Source organism: Teleopsis dalmanni, chromosome 1, assembly GCF_002237135.1.
Source record: "Teleopsis dalmanni isolate 2A chromosome 1, ASM223713v2, whole genome shotgun sequence".
Classification (NCBI taxonomy): Eukaryota; Metazoa; Arthropoda; class Insecta; order Diptera; family Diopsidae; genus Teleopsis; species Teleopsis dalmanni.
In genome coordinates this window covers 185,943,556-185,962,942 of record NC_051846.1, presented here as the reverse complement: position 1 = coordinate 185,962,942, position 19,387 = coordinate 185,943,556, and the positions used below count along the sequence as shown (strand labels likewise).

General features: G+C 27.4%; 2 protein-coding genes across 5 annotated transcripts in view; one reads left to right on the top strand and one right to left on the bottom strand.

Moving 5' to 3' along the window:
* The window catches only part of LOC119670717 (uncharacterized serine-rich protein C215.13), a 103,270-nt gene extending 99,205 nt beyond the window's left edge, over window positions 1–4,065 (bottom strand). The window contains exons 1-2 of one of the 3 annotated variants that reach the window (XM_038081102.1): window positions 4,004–4,065; window positions 1,483–2,284 (exon numbers count right to left, since the gene is read on the bottom strand). In XM_038081102.1, coding sequence (XP_037937030.1) covers window positions 1,483–2,148 — 666 coding nt within the window. In that variant the 5' untranslated portion in view covers window positions 2,149–2,284; window positions 4,004–4,065. Of the gene's footprint in view, window positions 1–1,482; window positions 2,360–4,003 lie in introns of those variants that run through there. The other 2 variants (XM_038081104.1, XM_038081103.1) reach the window with 2 other exon arrangements.
* Window positions 4,066–5,972: 1,907 nt separating this feature from the next.
* On the top strand, window positions 5,973–19,135 carry LOC119670716. 2 transcript variants are annotated; one of them, XR_005251725.1, is made up of 4 exons: window positions 5,973–8,894; window positions 8,961–9,676; window positions 11,575–12,434; window positions 18,924–19,135. XR_005251725.1 is itself a non-coding variant. In XM_038081101.1 (3 exons), the coding sequence occupies exons 1-3, from the start codon at window positions 7,285–7,287 to the stop codon at window positions 12,351–12,353; spliced, it is 3,105 nt and encodes a 1,034-aa protein (XP_037937029.1). In that variant the 5' UTR covers window positions 5,973–7,284; the 3' UTR covers window positions 12,354–12,592. The 2 variants fall into 2 exon arrangements, 1 of the variants encoding a protein (XP_037937029.1); XM_038081101.1 differs by lacking the exon at window positions 18,924–19,135 and having other exon boundaries at window positions 11,575–12,592.
* The last annotated feature ends 252 nt before the right edge of the window (window positions 19,136–19,387 follow it).

Genomic DNA, 19,387 nt, shown 5'->3' with positions numbered 1-19,387 from the left:
AGTTAAATATGTTACAAATATATATGTACTATGTATATATCTACAGTATTGTAAAACATCACATTGAGTTTTTAGCAAAATCATGTAATTCATTCAGTAGTTATGGAAATACAAAATGATTTGTGAAACCAATAGAGTAGCTGAGGAGTTACTTTAACATAAATTACAAATGAGTAAACCTAATCTACTTCAGTGCTTATCTATACAACAATAATTGTTATTAAATCCACAACAAGATTAATTTGACTATTAGTGAGGTTTATAAGACAATCTCATTAACTAGAATTTAAGAATACTCAGTTTTCATATCTATTTTTGCAATTTTTTTTTTTAAATGGAAATGTTGAACTATAATTGGAATGCGATTTGCCTTGAAGATTGTACAGATAGCAGAGAAGATTTTTGAAGTTTTATGCTTAACTGAGAGCTAAGGATGGCAATGAGTAAGTTAATTTCCCAGTAGTAAATTTTAATAAGGAATCGGAAATGGATCATATACAAATATTTAGATATTATTAAATTCTACGTGCAAATTGATGAAGCTTAATCTAAATGATTAATAATTTAAATATAATTATTTATTTGTTTATTTTTTTATTTTTAGAAAAAATTAACACAAATAAAAAAATTACCCAGTTTTATGTGTGAGTTAACTACCCAGTAATAAATTTTTATGAGAATCCTAAACAGATTATATACAAATATTTACAAATAGTCAAACTCTTCATGCAAAATTATAGATGTGAATCCTTTAAACGTAGTTATTATTTTTCTAGGTTTTTATTTTTAGAATAAATAAAAAAATATATTTAAAATTATTAAATATAGAATAACAATAGAATAACAATTAGAATAACAATAAGGATAAGGATAACAATAAGTAATTCAGCGTGTGAGTTGACTACCCAGTAGTAAATTTTCATGAGGCATCCTTAAAATATCATAAACAATATTGAAAAATCATTAAACTCTTTATGCAAAGTGATAGAGGTGAATCCTTTAAACATAATTATTATCACTTTACGTTTTCATTTCTAGAATAAATAAGCTTTAGTAGAAGTATATATTTCATATTATTAAATATATGTTTTTTTGCCAATTATTACGTTTAGAATTTTGCTACCATTTTACTGAGCTTAAGGTGAAGGTCGCTCGTTTTATGGTTTTCTATGTGTTTGGTAACACTGAATCACCAGCTTCATTGACATTGACATTTGTTAATAGAAAATTGTAACAAAAAAAAAAACAGAAAGCAGAAAACAAACTTTTGCTTGTTATAAGTTGGAAAATAATATGAAACCATCTTAGAACTTTTACCAATAAAACTACGACTTGGATGCAATTGTTATTGAAATAAATTAAAAAAAATATTTTATGTGTATATAAAACCCCAGTATACAATTGTAAATGTTCGTTTTGTTATTTAAAATGTAATAAATAAAATTTTTAATTATAAAAAATAAATTTACATTTGCCACTTACCTTATCTGATGGAATTGTACGTGACATTTTTTGTGTAATCAGTGCACTTCCACCGCTGTTGACAACAGCTGGAGTAACGGTACAAGTGGCAGCATTTGCTGAATTTCCTATAACAGTTACTCCAGTGGCTGGAACCAAACCGGAACTGGAGCAGCAAGATGATGAGGACGAACAGACAGATACGTCTGTATGGCGCTTAATGCTGTTTGGCGTTGTATTGTTGGTATTGGTGTTGTTATTAATGACTGTATTGGTAACGGCAGCTATGGAGGTCGACAATGACGTTGTTGGCCTTGCTGCATACTGCGAATACGAATGCAATTGATGCACAGCGGCCGAAGTAGATGCCGAAACGGAAGGTGATGAAGATGTGGAAGAGGATAAGGTCAAAGATGAATGGGTGGATTGATTATGATTTTGTATGATATTGTTGCCAACATTTGTATTGTTCATATTGTTTGTTATTGGTGGTGCTGGTGCTACTGCTGCTCCATCAGAATTTGAGTTAGTCGATGATGACGAATGAGTGCGTTTAGTGATGGCATGATTGTATGCAGTGCCAGAATTAACAACAATTGCGGTTGTTGTATGTAGGTGATGATTTTGATTTGGTTGCAATGGACCCGTTGGAGATGTTGGTGTTTCGACAGACGAGGTGGTCGACATTTTTTTCCTTTTGTATTCAAATTTATTATATTTGCTTTTATAACTTTGTAACACTTTTTTAATTTTAAGTTAACACTTTATTTATAATTAAAAAGTGATATTAACCGTAGTTTTGATGAGATGCACTAAGTGGCAACTGATAAAAAGTTATAAAAAAATAAATACTTTTTTGGAATTTTACTTAAACTTATTTTCGAACATATTAGCAGTTACGTTTTTTAAATTTATGAAATAAAAACTGATGCCAATGTATTTGAAAAAGAAAAAAATATATGTATTTCCTAAACAAGGCCTATTATGATTTTTTCTAATTAATTAAAATGATTTGATAAAAATTATATTAAAAAAAAACAAAAAATATTATTAAAAAAAAAAACGAAATACGTTAAATTATGCCAATTTATTTGAAAAAGGAAAAATTATATATCTTTTCTAAACAAGGCCTATTATGATTTTTTCTAATTAATTAAAATGATTTGATAAAAATTAGATTAAAAAAAAAACAAAAATTATTATTACAAAAAAGCAACGAACATAATTAAAAAACAACAAAATTCGTTAAATTATTTATTTTAATTTATATTGTTATTTTGTCTTATATTTGTCATTTTATATAATATATTTATTAGTAATTAAGTAACCATTTAAACAAAATTAGATTAGGTAAGGTTAACCGGCGATTCATAAGGGTTCAACTTAAGCCTATTGGCCCATTATGTTGCCGTAATCAAAATTAAATATATATAATATTTAATTTTGTATGTAAATATTTTTAATAAAATATTTTGCTTTGAGCAAAATTATTTTTAATGGAAAGTAGCCTAGAAATGTTTATTTTATTGATTACTTTTATTTTTAATAAATAAAGTGACAAAATTTTAATAAAAATTACTTCTTCATAATTGAAGAAGTGAAGCGTTTATGCGTTCTAAGGCTAAGTTTTAAGTTTTTTAATTGAACTAAAAACTGAATTTTTGATTTAAAAAATAAACAATTGGAAGACATTGTATTTAATTAACCCAATTTTGTAATATAAACTATTTTTAGAAATTATTGTGTAACAAAACATCAACTTTGCTTTGCTGCACTTGGCGGCATTGAAATCTTGAATCTGTGGGCGTTTCACACAGTAGCCTAGGAACGTAGAAAGTGTTGGAAAATATGTTTAAGTAAAAAATTTTTAAATATCCTTTAATTTTTTTTGTTATTTATTTTTTTCGTTGGTTAATTTTGGTTATTTTTCTTTGCACAAAGGTCATAGTATATTCGTAAAGCACACACAACAATTTCTATTTTGATTTTGTTGATTTCTGCATCGATTTTTTGTTGCCCATTTTTTATGTTTTTTTTTTTAATATTTGGTATTTGTTGGGCTCACTCATATTGCACACAGCAAAACAAAAACAAAGGAGAAAAACACAACAAAAACCTGATTTTCTCTGCTGGTTTTCTTGCTCAACAACTTTTCTCTCCCATTCAACTTTTTTCAGTAATAAAAAATTTTGTTAACTTTTTAACTATACAACTTCAAAACATAAACCTCGTTATTTTATAACCAAACTTATTCAATTTTCCCCAAAACGTATATATTTTATAAAATTATTTTTGTTTTTTGCAACATTTTGTAAGTCAATATTTTGAAATTTTTCGATTTGTTACGGGTTGCACAAGTAATTTTCATTTGGTGTAGATAAGAAAAACAAACCACTCGAGTTTAAATAAAAAAAACACGAATTTACTTTTATTATATTTAAAATAATTTTAAAGCATATTTAATTTTTTGTAAATAATTCTTATTCATGAATTTTTACTTTATTTTTTAATTTTTCAATTAGAAATTCCTATTGGAACTTACATTCATATCAAAATTGTACAAACCACCATCAACACAAACGAGATCCAACCCGACACGAACGAAGTTGAAAACAGACTGAAAATTATTTTCACAATGTTTTTTGATTGTTTTGTTATTGTACTTGTTCTCTTTAGCAGAAATGACACTACAATGTTTTGAACTTCTCACAACACAAAAATTACACAATTTGTATATCTCATAAATTTCATTAAATTTGTATATTTCAATTTGTATTTCTTAATAACTTTAAATATTTTTACGGTAATTAATTCGGTGATTATATTTTACAAAGAAATCTTTGATATTTTATGAAAACATGTTTTTTGCTGTGTTTAGTTACAAATTTAATCTTTGCTGTTTGTATGATTTACTTTTTAAACGAGTTGAAACTCGATAATAATTATTATGTTTATTATTTTTAGTTTTATATTTTTTAAATACTTTTATGTAATTAGTAATAATATGTTATATATAAAATTTACAAATAAAGCAATTTTTTCCTATTCAAAATAACTTATGTCAAATTAATAAAAAAGTGCTGCCACCACTTACATATACATGTGCCATCTGGCGTGATAATTAAGATATGTTTGAATTGTATGGAATTCTGTAACAAAAATTTATATCACGAATATATGCACAAAAAACATTTTTATTTGTAATATGAATTATTATATAACAGTTTTGTTATTAGAGTAAAATTTTTATATGAATTATAAGTGCAAGAAAAAGAGGAATGTTGATAAAATTATTTGTTCTATTTTATTTAATATACATTTCTATATTATGGCAAAGTGACCAATTTTTAATTAATTAAGAACACTTGTTTTAAGTGTAGTGTTTTTATCTAGTGTTTTTATTCTTTAAGCACTGGATATTAATATAACAAAGTTCTAAATAAAGTAAAAACCTCATTTGGAAACAAGGAGAGTAGAATAGCAACCTTTTAATTTTTAATAACTTGTGGAAAGTCTTTAATATTGGAATAATTATTTTTAACTATTCCAACACCATTTTTATCTAACCGAATAATAGTGTTTAATAACTTGCAGTTTTTCTGTATGGATTTCAAATGAGAAATGATACTATTGCATATATATCGAGTTAAGCAAGAGAATGCTACATGTATGCATATTAAATCGGACTGCGTATATTCAAGTGCACACCAAATTTCGGTAGACAGAAATGTATTTGGTAAAATAACACTTTGTTTCTAAGTGTATAGCAAAGCGCATAACTGGTCTACATACGACTCTGCATACATGTAACATCGTCTATATCATGCTTTAATTCTGATAGTGTGAATGTATTTATTTCTGTTTACGCAAAAAATACTACTTTACTGGAATACCAAATTAAAAAATGAGATTCTATAATATTACTTATTTAACAAATTACGATTAATTAAAATAACGGATCCAGTTCTTATGAAAATAAAGTTTATATTGATTATTAAAGTAATAAATTTACTTTTTCTAGTGTTTTTGGGGTTTCTCGTATTATATGTTATAAAAAATGTGGAATATTATTATTTTTTAATCAATAATTATATATTGAAATATCCTTTATAATGGACAAACAGGTTTGGTTATAACATTTCCCTACATTATAAATAAACCTCTTGATGCAAACGTTTCAATTCAAACTCTCGCTTGCTAGATTGGAATACCATGCATTAATATCGAGCCTGTTCACTCTAAGTACTCTTAATTTATACTATATAAGTACTCTGCAGCACAACGAATAGAGTTGAATAAAATTGGTAGAACAAATGATTAAATATATATATATTTGCTAAAATTGGTAACATTTACCAATTTAGGAGTTTATCAAAGTTTACCAGTAAAATAAATTGATCTATGGTCAAGCCAACATTTGCAAAATGTGATATCATCTGTAAAAGTGTGGATGGTACGCTTTATCTACGTCTTCTTTGAGGCACTATATGTTGGAACATGAAATTAGTTGGAACGTACGCTGCAACGAAGAGTGTAGTTCCGCGAATTGTTAAATGTTTTTTTGTTTTAGTAAAAAAGTGTTTAAAATACAATATGAATGATATTTAAACTAATATATGCAATAAAAACTATAATATTAAAGAAAGAAAAGTGTTGAGTTTAATGCAGTTTAAAGTTTGAAAAGAAATTGGCGTTCTTAACAATGCCGAAAATAGTTATAAAATGGACGAGCATAGAACGATAAAGGACCAGCAAAATTCTGAAAAATTTGTGTTTACATGACTTAATTGTAAAAACAATATGTAAATGAAAAAGTTATTTTAAATGTTTTGTTTATGGTGCTTTTTAACTCAAGCAAGGCGCTGAAATTATTCAACCCCAAAAGTTTACTTGAAGAAAACAGAATCATAGTAAAAACGGGGAATTGTTTTAAAACGCTAAATCCACTGCCCCTCTTCACATAAATTTAAGTTATGCGTAAAGCAGAAAATAGCAAATCAAAAAAATAAATAAACTGAATGTGGTAAGAAAGGAAAATGCGATTGACAATTTATAAAGAAGCATGTCAAAAATAATAAAAATAAAAACGCAAAAACATACCATATAAGGTTGTATTTATATAGCGCGCATTAATAATGAGTTGATTATATGTAAATACCATATTGCCAAAGACAACTGAATGAAAATATATATTAATATAGACTTATAAAAAGTGTTTAATCGTGAAATTTGTAAAAGTAGTTATATTTTATAAAAATTATTTACGTGTGATACGATAATATTCGCAAGTAAAATCTATAATTTTGTTCAAAATACAACCATGCGTTAAAAGGAAAACAAAAAGTTTTTGTTGTAAAACATCAAAACGAAAGGGGAAAAAAGGAATTATAGCGCAAAGGAGGTACGAAAAATTTTCCAATTTCAAAGAAAATTTTTGACTTTGACGTTTTTATGGAGTGTGAAGAAAAAAATTAAGAAAAAATGTAAAAATTACTAAAAAGAAAATGGAGGAAAAGTGAAAAGTTTGATTAATTTTATAATTTTTTCCGCAGTCAAATTTTGCTTAAATAGTTTATTATATTTTCTTCAAATATTTACATAAAGTTTTCCACCAAATAACGAAAGGGAAATCAATAAATGCAAAGAGGAAAAGCAATTCGGTATGAAAACTGAAACTATGCAGAAAAAATGTGGAATGTGAGAAAAATTGAAAAATAATAAAAACTTTGACTGAAATAAGTTTTATAAATGTAAATCGTACAAAAATATTTGTAAAATAAAATTAACGCACTTTTTTTACGAAACAAACAACGTTTAAATAAAATGGAAATGGCCAGCAGCGCAGCTAATAGTACTCTAAGCAGCGCCACTTCGCGTAGTGCAAATGCGTTGCCCTCGCTTTTTGGGGACCATAGCGTCAGTGGCGGTGTCGGTTCAACAACTGCTGGCAAAGATCTTGATGGTCTAATGGCCATGAATGACAGTGCTCTGTCGCAACAAATCGAATTTATATTGCAGGATGCTCCTATGGAGCAAGACGATGAAGTTGTAAATGGAATGGTGACGGAAAATACTATTGTCACTAGCAATAAAATAAAATTAAAAAACCCACCGAACAATATCATAACAAGCGCTTCCGATTATAATCACTCAGCGGAGGGAACAACAATTGTCGCAAATACGCAATCTGCTCAACAGCTAAACCAGTTGCATGAGCGTCGCATAATTATACAATCAAGAGCTGTTGCCGCTATCAAAGAGGAAGATGATATGGAAGATCCAGAATTGAATGATGAAAATTTACAAGATATAGCAGAGGAAGCGCAGGCCGCAGACGAAGATGAAGATCCACCACATTTGCACACACACGTAAAATTAGAGCGGCAAGATCCGAATGAAATGAGTTCAGATAATAATATGGAATATATCACAACACCAACAATCACTACACACCATTCAGCACTTGTGTCGCAGGCACCACAACTGGTATTGCCAGCTGGTTCAATAGTAAGTACTTCCGGCAGAGCTTTATCAGTTCCAGTATCTGAAGCATTGGTACAACTACAACGACGTCCTGTTTACATAAGCAACTCTTTGGGCGGTGTGACGGGTGCTACATTCGTGCGTATGCCTGCTGTTATAAGTAGAAATCCAATGACAGTGCTTAACGTAGTACAGCAAGGTGTGCCTGTGGGTGGACCTACAACACAACTCATTCTGCAAGCAGCTCCAGTTTCAAATTCAACAGCAACTTCAGTCGTTGTGAACTCTAGTAATTCTGCCATTGTAGCCGCAAGTTCAACAAATACTTCCTTGCCCATAACTGAAACAGTTGTTGCTGCACCATCCACAGCAATTGTTTCAGCATCTTCCACAACCGCTCCATTGCCATCAAGTTCAACAACAATCAATAATGCACCTGTTAGCGCATCACCATTATCAACTTCTAATGTTGTCGTCCAAGCAAGCTCAACACCGACTACCGCTGCAGCATCCACCACTACCACAACTTATCAATGCTTAGAGTGCGTTGAAAAGTTCGATTCTAAAGAACTATTCGATATCCATCGCTCCGGCCATGCCAATAACATGAAATGCGCTATTTGCAATATGGTTTTGAAGTCTCTTAAGAACTATGAGAAACACTGTCTGCGTTGTAAACCTTACGAATGCCAGATATGTGGGCGTGTTGTACGTTTCAGACCAAATTTTATTAAACACATGCGAGTTCACACCGGTCAGCAATCGGAACGACACAAATATAAATGCGATGTCTGCCACAAAGAGTTTATGAGCTTCGAGTACTTTAAGGTGCACAAAAAAATTCACAACGAAAACGTTAATCTAACATGTGAAATATGTGGGAAAGTATTTAGCGCTCTAGCATCTTTACGCGGCCATTCAAAACTACATTCTGGTGTTAAACTACATAAGTAAGTCATTTTAATTACATATACATATATATGCTTATACATTTTAATATTTATTTTCTCTCTTAGATGTGATGTTTGTGGTAAAGGTTTTGGTCAACGTTACAATTTAAAAATTCATGCTCGCACACATACTGGTGATTTTCCTTTCGAATGCAAAATCTGTAATAAAAAGTTGCACACGCAATCCTCGCTTCAAACACATATGCAGGTGCATCAACGTGATCAAACATCTCAAGTAACCACAACTATTAAATATGAGCAATCCTCGTCCACTACAACAAGTAGTGGCACTTCAAACACAAAAACTTCTACTACACCGGCTATAGTAAAGTTGGAACCACAATCAAGTCTTGATGGTCCCAGCACTAGCGGGTTGCAACATCAGCATCACGATGATATGGATGATAATTCAGGCATGAGTGATGGCATGCATGGTACACACATTGTAACTACTACATCCACTATTAAAAATTCACATTTAACTACTGGTGATGATTCTTCGAATGAATCAAACGCATCTCATGAATTGCAACGCCACCAACAGCAACAGCACCAACAACAATTGCTTTTATCCACACCCACACGTACTATTGTTTTCAAAAATTATATGCAAAATGATCCAAATATAAGTGGCATCACTCAGCAACAAACTCAAGTTATACAGGGTGTTGGTTCGAGTAGTACTTTACAGCAACAATTACTGCGTAAAACACCAATTATACATTCAACTGGTGGAGCCACAACGCTTTCTTCCGCACTAGCCAGTGTAGTGCAACAAACAGGTAAAGTATTTCCTTTGAATTCCTATTGAACAGATAGCATTTTAGTGGAAATAAAAAAAATAATTTACTTAATATATTTGTATTAGGCTACTGTCGTCTTTTTCTTTGAATGTAAATAAAAAAAAATTATTTTTTATTTTATTATTTACCATTATAAAATTTGGCAAAAAAATTAAAATCAAAAATTGGTGCAAATACATCAGTCCAAACGCTGGAGTTAGGCGCGGGTTTTTCAAAAGATTTTCATTTGGTTTATTAAATAAATCAAATCACATGGAAAATTTTCTATCTTATTGATTAGTTATTCATGCTCTTTGTGGTATCAAAACTGACCATTATTTGAGCTCAAGTGGATATAAAGCCGCTACTCTAACCTAACCTATTCATATTTGTATTGCATTATATTTATTTTACCTGCTTGTGAGAAGCATGAAGAAACTGTAATATCTGCTTTGTCTATGTCAAGCATGCGTCAACCGTTGATTTATTTATGTAGGATAAAACCTTTCTTAATAGTTTATGTGAATATTTTTTATATTCTTTATGTCGAGTGGGAAAAACTTCCTATATTTTTTGGTAGAGGATTTAACACCTTCACCTAACTTTCGTTTAACCAAATAAAGTGTGGAGTCTTGGTCCAAAAAATATTGTAAACAATAGCTCTATTTTTTACTTAATTTTTATTATTATTTATATTCCATATTACTATCAAGATACCAATGCTTCTAATTATATTTCCCAGCTATTTTTACGTCAATGCCCCACTGATCTTAACTTAGTATATTCGTTTTGGTCTTCTATTCCTAGCATTTTAGGGACTCTGTATTAGTACTGAATGTGTTGTGCTTTCATATGATGTGCGAACACGTTTTAATTTCTAGAAAATAAATCTCATGTGTAACACATCTATTTGGTTCTATATCTATTATTATTAATTTTTATAATTAAGTAATATAATATAAATATAAAATATAGTTTAACTGCAGTTTGAGTTCATAATGGGGTGGAACAGATCAAAAGATCTGACATATTCGAATATTATTTTATTATTATTTATTATAAATATTATATTTATTTATATTATTATATTTATTTATATTTATATTTAATTTATTTATATTTATTTATATATATTTATATATATTTATATATATTTATATTTATTTATTTATTATTTATTATAAATTTATTATTTTGTCTTCATTTGAAATTATATTCTCTTTAAACTTAATACGTTTTTTAACGTATCTAAATCTTACGTATGTGTTGTTGGTGTAACTCATATGGAAATCCTATAAATAAAAACATGATAGGACTATAAGATAGATATTTTTTGTGAAATGGGAAAGAAGAAATAATTGGTCTTAAATACCTACCTTTCATATAGAATGATTTGTTGTTATTAGCCTTTTTTTGGTTAGCAATTCATTCGAAATATTTACATTAAGTTAAGTATTCCCTTGTGACTTTCAAGTAGTTGGTAATCGTTATTTTGTCAGATCTAAAAAATATACCGTGTGTGGGAGTAGTTCAAAGTTCACTTTACATAATTTGGTTAACAATAACATCTACTAAATTAATTCGCTTCATTTGTGTTATTCAACTTGACTTTTGACAATGTTTGTTGTTTATTTATAAATAAATAATAAATTTGAATAACGCATATTAAGTGCACATTGGCTTTGTGTGTTAACAAAAGCCGTGTTAAAGTCCACGGTTCAAATTTGACAGGGTTCAGTTTCTTACTTATTTCTATACTATATAAAATCGAAAAAAAAACAAAATCAAAGACTGAAAAATAAAGAATAAAATACATAGTTATAAACTATTCACTTAAAAAAACATTACAATTTATTTACAAAAAACATATAAAATATTAAATATTATATTTAATTTAGGTATATCGCCATCACCATCACCATCGTCCTCTTCAACTTCGTGTTCCTCATCTGTTGTGGTCAATAAGACATTAGCTCTTGGTTCTGTTGGCATTGGTACCTCAACTATACGTAGCACACATAATCATAACTCGAATTCAATCAGCAACAATCATCGTGCATTGCAACGCAATAACCACCGAAACCACCACCGACATCGCCATCCAGCTGATTTGGATGATGATGAAAATGACCACGATCCCAATTTACATCGTGCTACAAATGGCCGACATTTTGATGATGATGACGATGATGAGAAATCTTCCCCGTCCCTGGCTACAACTGCCATTATTAAAACTGAACCAAACTTTTACTCTTCCGGTTCGGGTGATAATTCGAATGATTTACTTATTAAAAAGGAAATAATGTTTGAAGATTCAGCCGCGCCGCAATCTCCACATTCACCACCGAGTTCAAAATATCGCATATCAAACTTTGATAGTGATCTTGTAGACCACCATGTCGATTTAACTCATGTGCTGCCACCTTACGGAAATCTTTTCGAACCGCATTCCATACCTGACAGCATACCAACACAATTATATCCAGATGACGATGATGATTTTCGTTTAGATCATAGCTCATTAGGTGCTCTACATAATACATCATCCTCTACGAATGATGGTGATTTTATTAAAAAAGAATGGGCATACGGAGCTGGTTCCAGTTACACTATGAATGGTAAATTTGATGATGATAGTGATGCACTTTGTGATGCTGCAAGTTTTATTTATAATTAAATTCATAATTAAACAATTTGGACATAAAATGAAAGCGGACAACTTACCACTCTATGTTAACTGATGGATTGAATTCAAAGAGTAAGTTAAGTATGAAATTGATGGGTGATGAGATTAGCAAACATACATATTATATTATTGGATAGATTTTAATTTAATTGTTTGACAAATTATAATTATATTTAACGATTTAAATTTGCAAGTGAATTTAAAAACTTGTGTTACAAATGCCAATATTAGCAAGTATTTCTTAATTGTTAATTAAAAAAAAAAAATATAAAAATATTTAAAATAATTATAATAATACGAATAACAGTAAAACTACGTACATTTAAAAAACAAGAAAAGATTTTTTAAACTTACTCAAGTGAGATTAGTAAATTTTATAATTTCACAATTTTCTCAAATATGGAACATTATTAAACAATTTTTATTTATCTTCCAAAGTCTATAAGAAAAAAATTTTTCCTTAATATAATTATTTTATTATTTTATAAAAATAAGTTTTTCTCCATTCGAATATTTTTCCTTCTAAACTGAAGCGTGTCTACAACACATTTCGATTATGCACAAATGAATTTATCTATTTATCTATATTAGGAAAAATTTTTTAAATCTTCAAAAAAAAAAAAACAAAAAAAATATTACTTAAAAGCAGTGAGCAGTTATAATTTAAATATTATTTTTATTATATTTATTTATTTTTTTTTTGACATTTTTATTTATTTTGTACTCAAATGTATATGTTTGTGTGTTGTAAACTACTTGTATTTTCTCTCATATACGTAACTATAATATTTGAATATCATTTTATATAAGATTTATTTGTATTGTATTGTTGATGCTATAAATGTTGTAGATAATTCCAAAGCTTTTAATTATTTACAAAGAAAAAAATAGGTGTGCTATTATAAGTTATATATTGAATGAAACAAAAATGCTGTTGCCCGTTGTGAATGCATGTCTACGTATTTTTTAAATATTTACTTTATATCAGTGTGTAGTAAGTAGTGCTTCCATTATTCGAGTTGTTCGAAGGTTTTAGCATTTCGATGTCAAAGTACGATTGTGTCCAGTATTTTGTTTAGCACAGTTAGATGTTCGAAAGAGCTGTTTGAAGCATATAGCATTTCGATGTCCGAGTACGATTGTGTCCAGTATTTTGCTCAGCACAGTGAGCTGTTCGAAAGAGCCGTTTGAAGCATTTAGGATTTCGATGTCTGAGTACTGTTGTGTGCCAGCATTTTGCTCAGCGCAGTGAGCTGTTCGAAAGAGCTGTTTGAAGCATATAGCATTTCGATGTCCGCGTACGACTGTGTTCCAGCAATTTTCTCAGCACAGTGAGCTATTCGAAAGAGCCGTTTGAAGCATTTAGCATTTTGATGTCCGAGTACGGTTGTGTTCCAGTATTTGCTTAGCACAGTAAGATGTTCGAAAATTTTAGAACATCTAATAGTGTTATATAATGCTGTTATAAATCTTTGTATAAAAATAGAAACAATATGAAATATATAGTAGATTTACTATTTGATTAGCTATTCTAATAGCTACCTCCATGAGCTAGAAGTGTACTCTAAAGTAGACTACTATTCGAAAAATTTTCGAATACTATTATCGTACTGCTCGAGTAGCATAATGCTCTAGAGTATGCCAATGTTCAAGCTGTTCGAGTATAGTAATCCTTGGTATTGCTCGTGTTGAGTGTCTGATGTTCAAAATGCTGGCGCATCGCATTGCTCAAAATACTGAACTCACATTATGTTCGAATTGCTCGAGCATCATAATTTAGAACTTAATTATGTTACAACTGTTCGATCATTGAACGATTCAGGCATTTTAATCCGTATGATTAGGCAGCAGTATGATGTGGTCGAAGGTTGTTATGCTCGAATTTCTTGAGAATGGCGATGATCGTAAGGTTCGATCATTGTAATGTTTGATTTGTGCATGCATCATGTTTGAGCTGCTCGTGCAACATAATGATTAAACTGCTCAAGTATCGTAATGCTCGGAATTACTTGAGTGTCGTAATGCTCAAGCTGCACGGGTATGGTAATCCTCGGAACTGATTGCGTTGAATGTTGTAATGTGTGAAATGCTCACGCATCGCATTTCTCAAACTGCTTGAGCATCTAGTGCGTAAACGTTTCAGGCATCAGTATGATCTGGTCGAAGATTGTGATGCTTGAATACCTCGAGAATGGAGATGATCGAAAGGTTCGATCATTATAATGTATGTTGTATCATGATTGAACAATCATTGATCTGTTCGACGATTGTGATGCTCAAATTGCTCAAGCATCATAAAGATAGAAGTGAGCAAACACTGTAATGTTTGAATTGGTCATGGACTATAATGTTTGAGCATCATAATGTTGAAACTGTTCGAGTAACATATTATTTGAATAGCTCGAAAATTAAACTGCCTGAACATTGTTGTACTCTAACTGCTCCTGCTGCATCTCACTGCTTTGAGTTGTTCACGAACCGTACGTACCGAATTGCCCGAACATAATAATACTCCAACACTTTAAAGCACTAGTCTGTAGGTATAAGATTTGTGTTATTTTGTATATTTTAACTAATTTTATCTATAAAAATGGTTCAGCGTTCTCGTGAAAGGTATTTATTAAAATAAATAAACATATTATGGTAAATCGTTAATTATGGTCAAAGGAAAGTCATCTGCTTTCCTGCCGCTGCAACCAAGCAACATTTAGCCTAATTATTCAGATCCAGAAAAATTAAAAACTAAGTATGTACAAGAATAACGATAAATAAAATCTTCACTTTGGTTTAATACACTTATTTAGTATAGATTAATTTATTTAAAGTAAATAAAATAACACAAATATAGAGCCATTTTATTAAAATAAAATAATTAATAATTTTAAAATATTTTATTTTTGTTTTATTGACGAATTTTGAAATATTTCTATATAAAAAAAAAACTAAAATGAAATATTTTTATTTTATTGTATTATTTTATATAAACCTTTTTTTCGCTACTCTAAATGCCTTAAAGAAATTGCAAAACATTTACGTTTAATTTTTAATGTATTCTTTTCCTTCTCAAATAAAAAATAAAACCCATAACATATATTAAATAAAATTGTGATTCTTATAAGCCCAACGATCATTTATTTTTTAAAATATAATTTCTTTTAATATCTTTTTTATTTATAAATAAAATGTGCAATGCTATTTTAATTATTTTTCTCTAATTATTTATTTTCTCATATAAAAATTATTATAGTTAGTTGTATTTTATATTTAATCATTTTAAATTAAATTTTGCATGCTGCATTAACCTATTTCCTTACAAGCATTTCAAATAAATTATTATTTATCTATTCGCATACATATATAATATATATATGTATTATCGATAAAATTTAAAAACATATATGTATATATATAGTACTATATGTATATACATATATTTATCAATTTATAATAAAAAAAAATTTATAAAATTGCTTTAGTGAAATTTGAAATCATCGCATTTAATGTAAAATTAATAACTATATTACTTAAAATCGATCATAATGATCAGAGAGATTAAACGATTATTATTATCAGAAATATATTAATATTGATGAACAAGTAGATTTTAACTTAGAAAAAAAAAACTAATAAGTTTTTCTTAAAAACGAAAAGAAAAAAAATTTGATATATAGATATAAAAAAATATATGTGAAAAATCAAATATCAAATAAATTATATATAATAAAAATAGAACAAAAAAAAAATTAGTAAAAGAAATTGATATATATCTATATAATAATTTATTAGCTAATAAAGAGTATACATGGTATAATTTTAATTAGTATACTATGTATATAGTAGTTAACCTTGTTTGCAGTTATAAAAAAAAATAGTTATACATATATTAAATATATAATTTTTTATACACAACAATGTTTATATTATATTTTATTAATGTTTTTAATTATTTTGTTTTTTAATTTATTTTTATTTTTAATGATTTTTTTTTATATTTTAATTAAAAAAATTTTGAACTTCCAATTTATTTTGCAGTTTTTACGAAATTCGCTTTACTAAATAAAAAATTATAAACTATTTTGCTTGTTTTGTTCACAAAATTTTTATAAAATTCATAAAGTTTCCTTCAGTTTTTTTTTCTTAATACAACTCAATGATCAGTATTTTAATTCCAAGTTAAAATTAAATTTAAAAATATTGATAATGATTTTGATCATGAAATTTAAAATAAACTATATTTAAAAAATATTAAATTTATAAATATTGAAATTGAAAATATTTAAATATTTAATAATTTAAAATATATAAATAATAAAATTTATATTTTAATTCATTTAAATATTTAGTTATAATAGGCAGCTACAAAAATAACTTTTAATTCTTTGAACTAGTGATTTGTAAGCTCTTTCTAATTAAAAAAAAACATGGCAATTGCTTTGATTAGTGTCACTTACAATTAAAGTGACTTGGAACTTGGAACTTAAGCATTGAAAGTTTGTACAGCCTTGGCTACTTGTGGAAAAACACGCTTAGCCATCGTTTCTAATTTGACAGGCACAAGTTCTAAGCTTGGCACTTGTAGTTCAACAAATTATATACGGACTATAAACTAATTAAATAAAAACTCGAATATTTCCTACGATCACTGATGATGAGTACTTGACGATATTCGAAATAGCGTTGTATGGTCAGCAAAATTTAAATAAATTAATGAAATTTTTGTGATTGTTGTTTCTTAATTACTGTTCAAACCCTTCTAGTTTTCTTTTCGTAATAAGATGCGTCACATTCGTCAAAAAAATCTATCTAATTGATTTTTATTTTGAAAAATTAGTTTATGTCAATATTTTAGCTGCCTATCGTTTAATGTAATTAATTCGAAAATAAAATAGAAAACATATAATTTTTTTTTTACAAGGTGCAGGACCTAGTAGTCCAGTTCTTTATTTTTATAAATAATAATTTCTTTTTTGAATATTGAATTTATTTTAATATTCACATTTATTTAATATTTTTTGATTATATTTAATTAAATGATTAGAAAATAAAATATAGGTTTCCCTTTTATTTTTAAAACTATATTTTTTTAAATTAATTCATTTTTAATTTTATTCAGATTTATTTTGGTTTTTTTCTTTTTATTTTTTGAGAAATACTTTTTATATAAATTTTATTACATATATATTTAAAATACTTAATTTTAAATATTTCTATAGTTTAAATTTTAATATATATAATATTAAATATTTCTTGTGAACTCTCATCAAGATAAGCATATAATAAATACGTTTTTTTTCTCATTATATATGAAGCACAATTACAAAACTCATAAGCAAATAGTTAAATTTAATATTATTAACAATAATATTTAAAATAATAATTTTAATACAACAAAAAACTCATCCAACAGGCAACAACATTTTTAGTGTATTTATAAATTCTAAAAAAAAATTATAATTTCTGCAATATATTTTTAATTAAATTCAAACTTGTAAGTTTAAATAATTGAGTGCAAAAAAAATAAAATCGAATAATGTTATTTATGGTATAGCATGTTTAAACAGATAATTTAAAAATAATATAAATTAATTAAATTATATATTTTATATATTGTATATTATATTACTATATACAATAATAAAGGTGCTTCATATGCATAAATCATGATTTATTAAAATAAGTAAAAAATTATAATTTTATTTTAAATTTAAAATTTTATTATTTTTAATTTATTTATTATTTTTTATTTATTATTTTTGCGCAAGTCCGATATTTACAGAATTGATAAAATAAAAGTTATATTTTCTTGAAAGCTCAGCTTTGATCCCTCTGGTTAAAGACCATTTTAATTTTTTTTGGAATTGTATTGGTTTTATTTGTCATAAAAACTAAAATCAAACAAGAATAGCCTAAAAACAAACATAAAATACTTATAGTAGTAACTGTTCCAAATTAAAACATGTGAATATATATATTATTCTTAGTTAATATTAGGCTACTCTGTTAAAATAAAAATGTAACCTACTATTACTATTTATGTCCAAACAAAATAACCAGAGTAACCTAATACAAAAATATTTACTAAACAATATAATAAGCAGGTCAGAAATTACATTAGATAATATATTATTTTTTTTTAATAATATTTAAAATTTTTTTTCTATGTTTTGCTATATTTCTGTATTGCTTAAGGCACGGTTGCCACAATTCCGAACGGTATTCCGGTACTTTGGTACTCGTTTTTTGAAGCGCAAACTTTATTGTATATATTATTTTATTATCCAATAAAATTTATTTATAGATGCAACTATGCACTATAAAACTAATAAATTTCGATCGGAATGGATTTTAGGACCTTAAATGATATTATGTTATGCAAAGAACTATTTTATAAAAAAAGTTATGCACTATGTATGGTCAGCAAAAGTTAGTCCGATTATTTAAATAAGAAAATGAATATAGATAGAAAGACTTGTACTATTCTATATCTTCTGTACATTTTACATAAACTGTATTTTCTTATTAAAAGACAATAGAAAAAAATATTGGACATTTTTTTTACAGATATGGTACCTTTTTGAACCAATTTTGATACGGAAAAAAATGTTCAAGTGATAACCGTGGCTTAGGGCAATGCTATGTAGCGTGTCTCGGGTTCTAACCCAGATCCTTAATCTGGATTAGCTTGGTAGCCTTATTTGTGTTCAAAGTAGCTTGAGCACTTGTAATCCAAACTAATTGGTGAGAGAAATAACAGTGAGGATTGATATGCATTGTATTTCTAAATTTTATTAAAACTATTTAATATATTTATACAAAATTATTTCATATAAAAAATATTGAATTATGCATTAATTAACATAAATATTAATGTTTTTTTTTTATTTTTTTTTGTTTATTTTTACTTTTTATTTTATATTTATTTCTAAACATTTATTTCAAACAATTTTAATATCTGTTTAAACATGCTATAATATAAACCATTTAAATTATATTTTAAAACTGTATTTAAAAAAAATACTTCTCTT

Excerpts from the sequence above, each read along its gene's own strand:
- LOC119670716 (XM_038081101.1), top strand. The coding sequence starts at position 7,285 with ATGGAAATGGCCAGCAGCGCAGCTAATAGTACTCTAAGCAGCGCCACT. Across the intron at positions 8,895-8,960 it reads TCTGGTGTTAAACTACATAA|ATGTGATGTTTGTGGTAAAG; the intron begins GTAAGTCATTTT and ends TTTCTCTCTTAG. Across the intron at positions 9,677-11,574 it reads CAGTGTAGTGCAACAAACAG|GTATATCGCCATCACCATCA; the intron begins GTAAAGTATTTC and ends TATTTAATTTAG.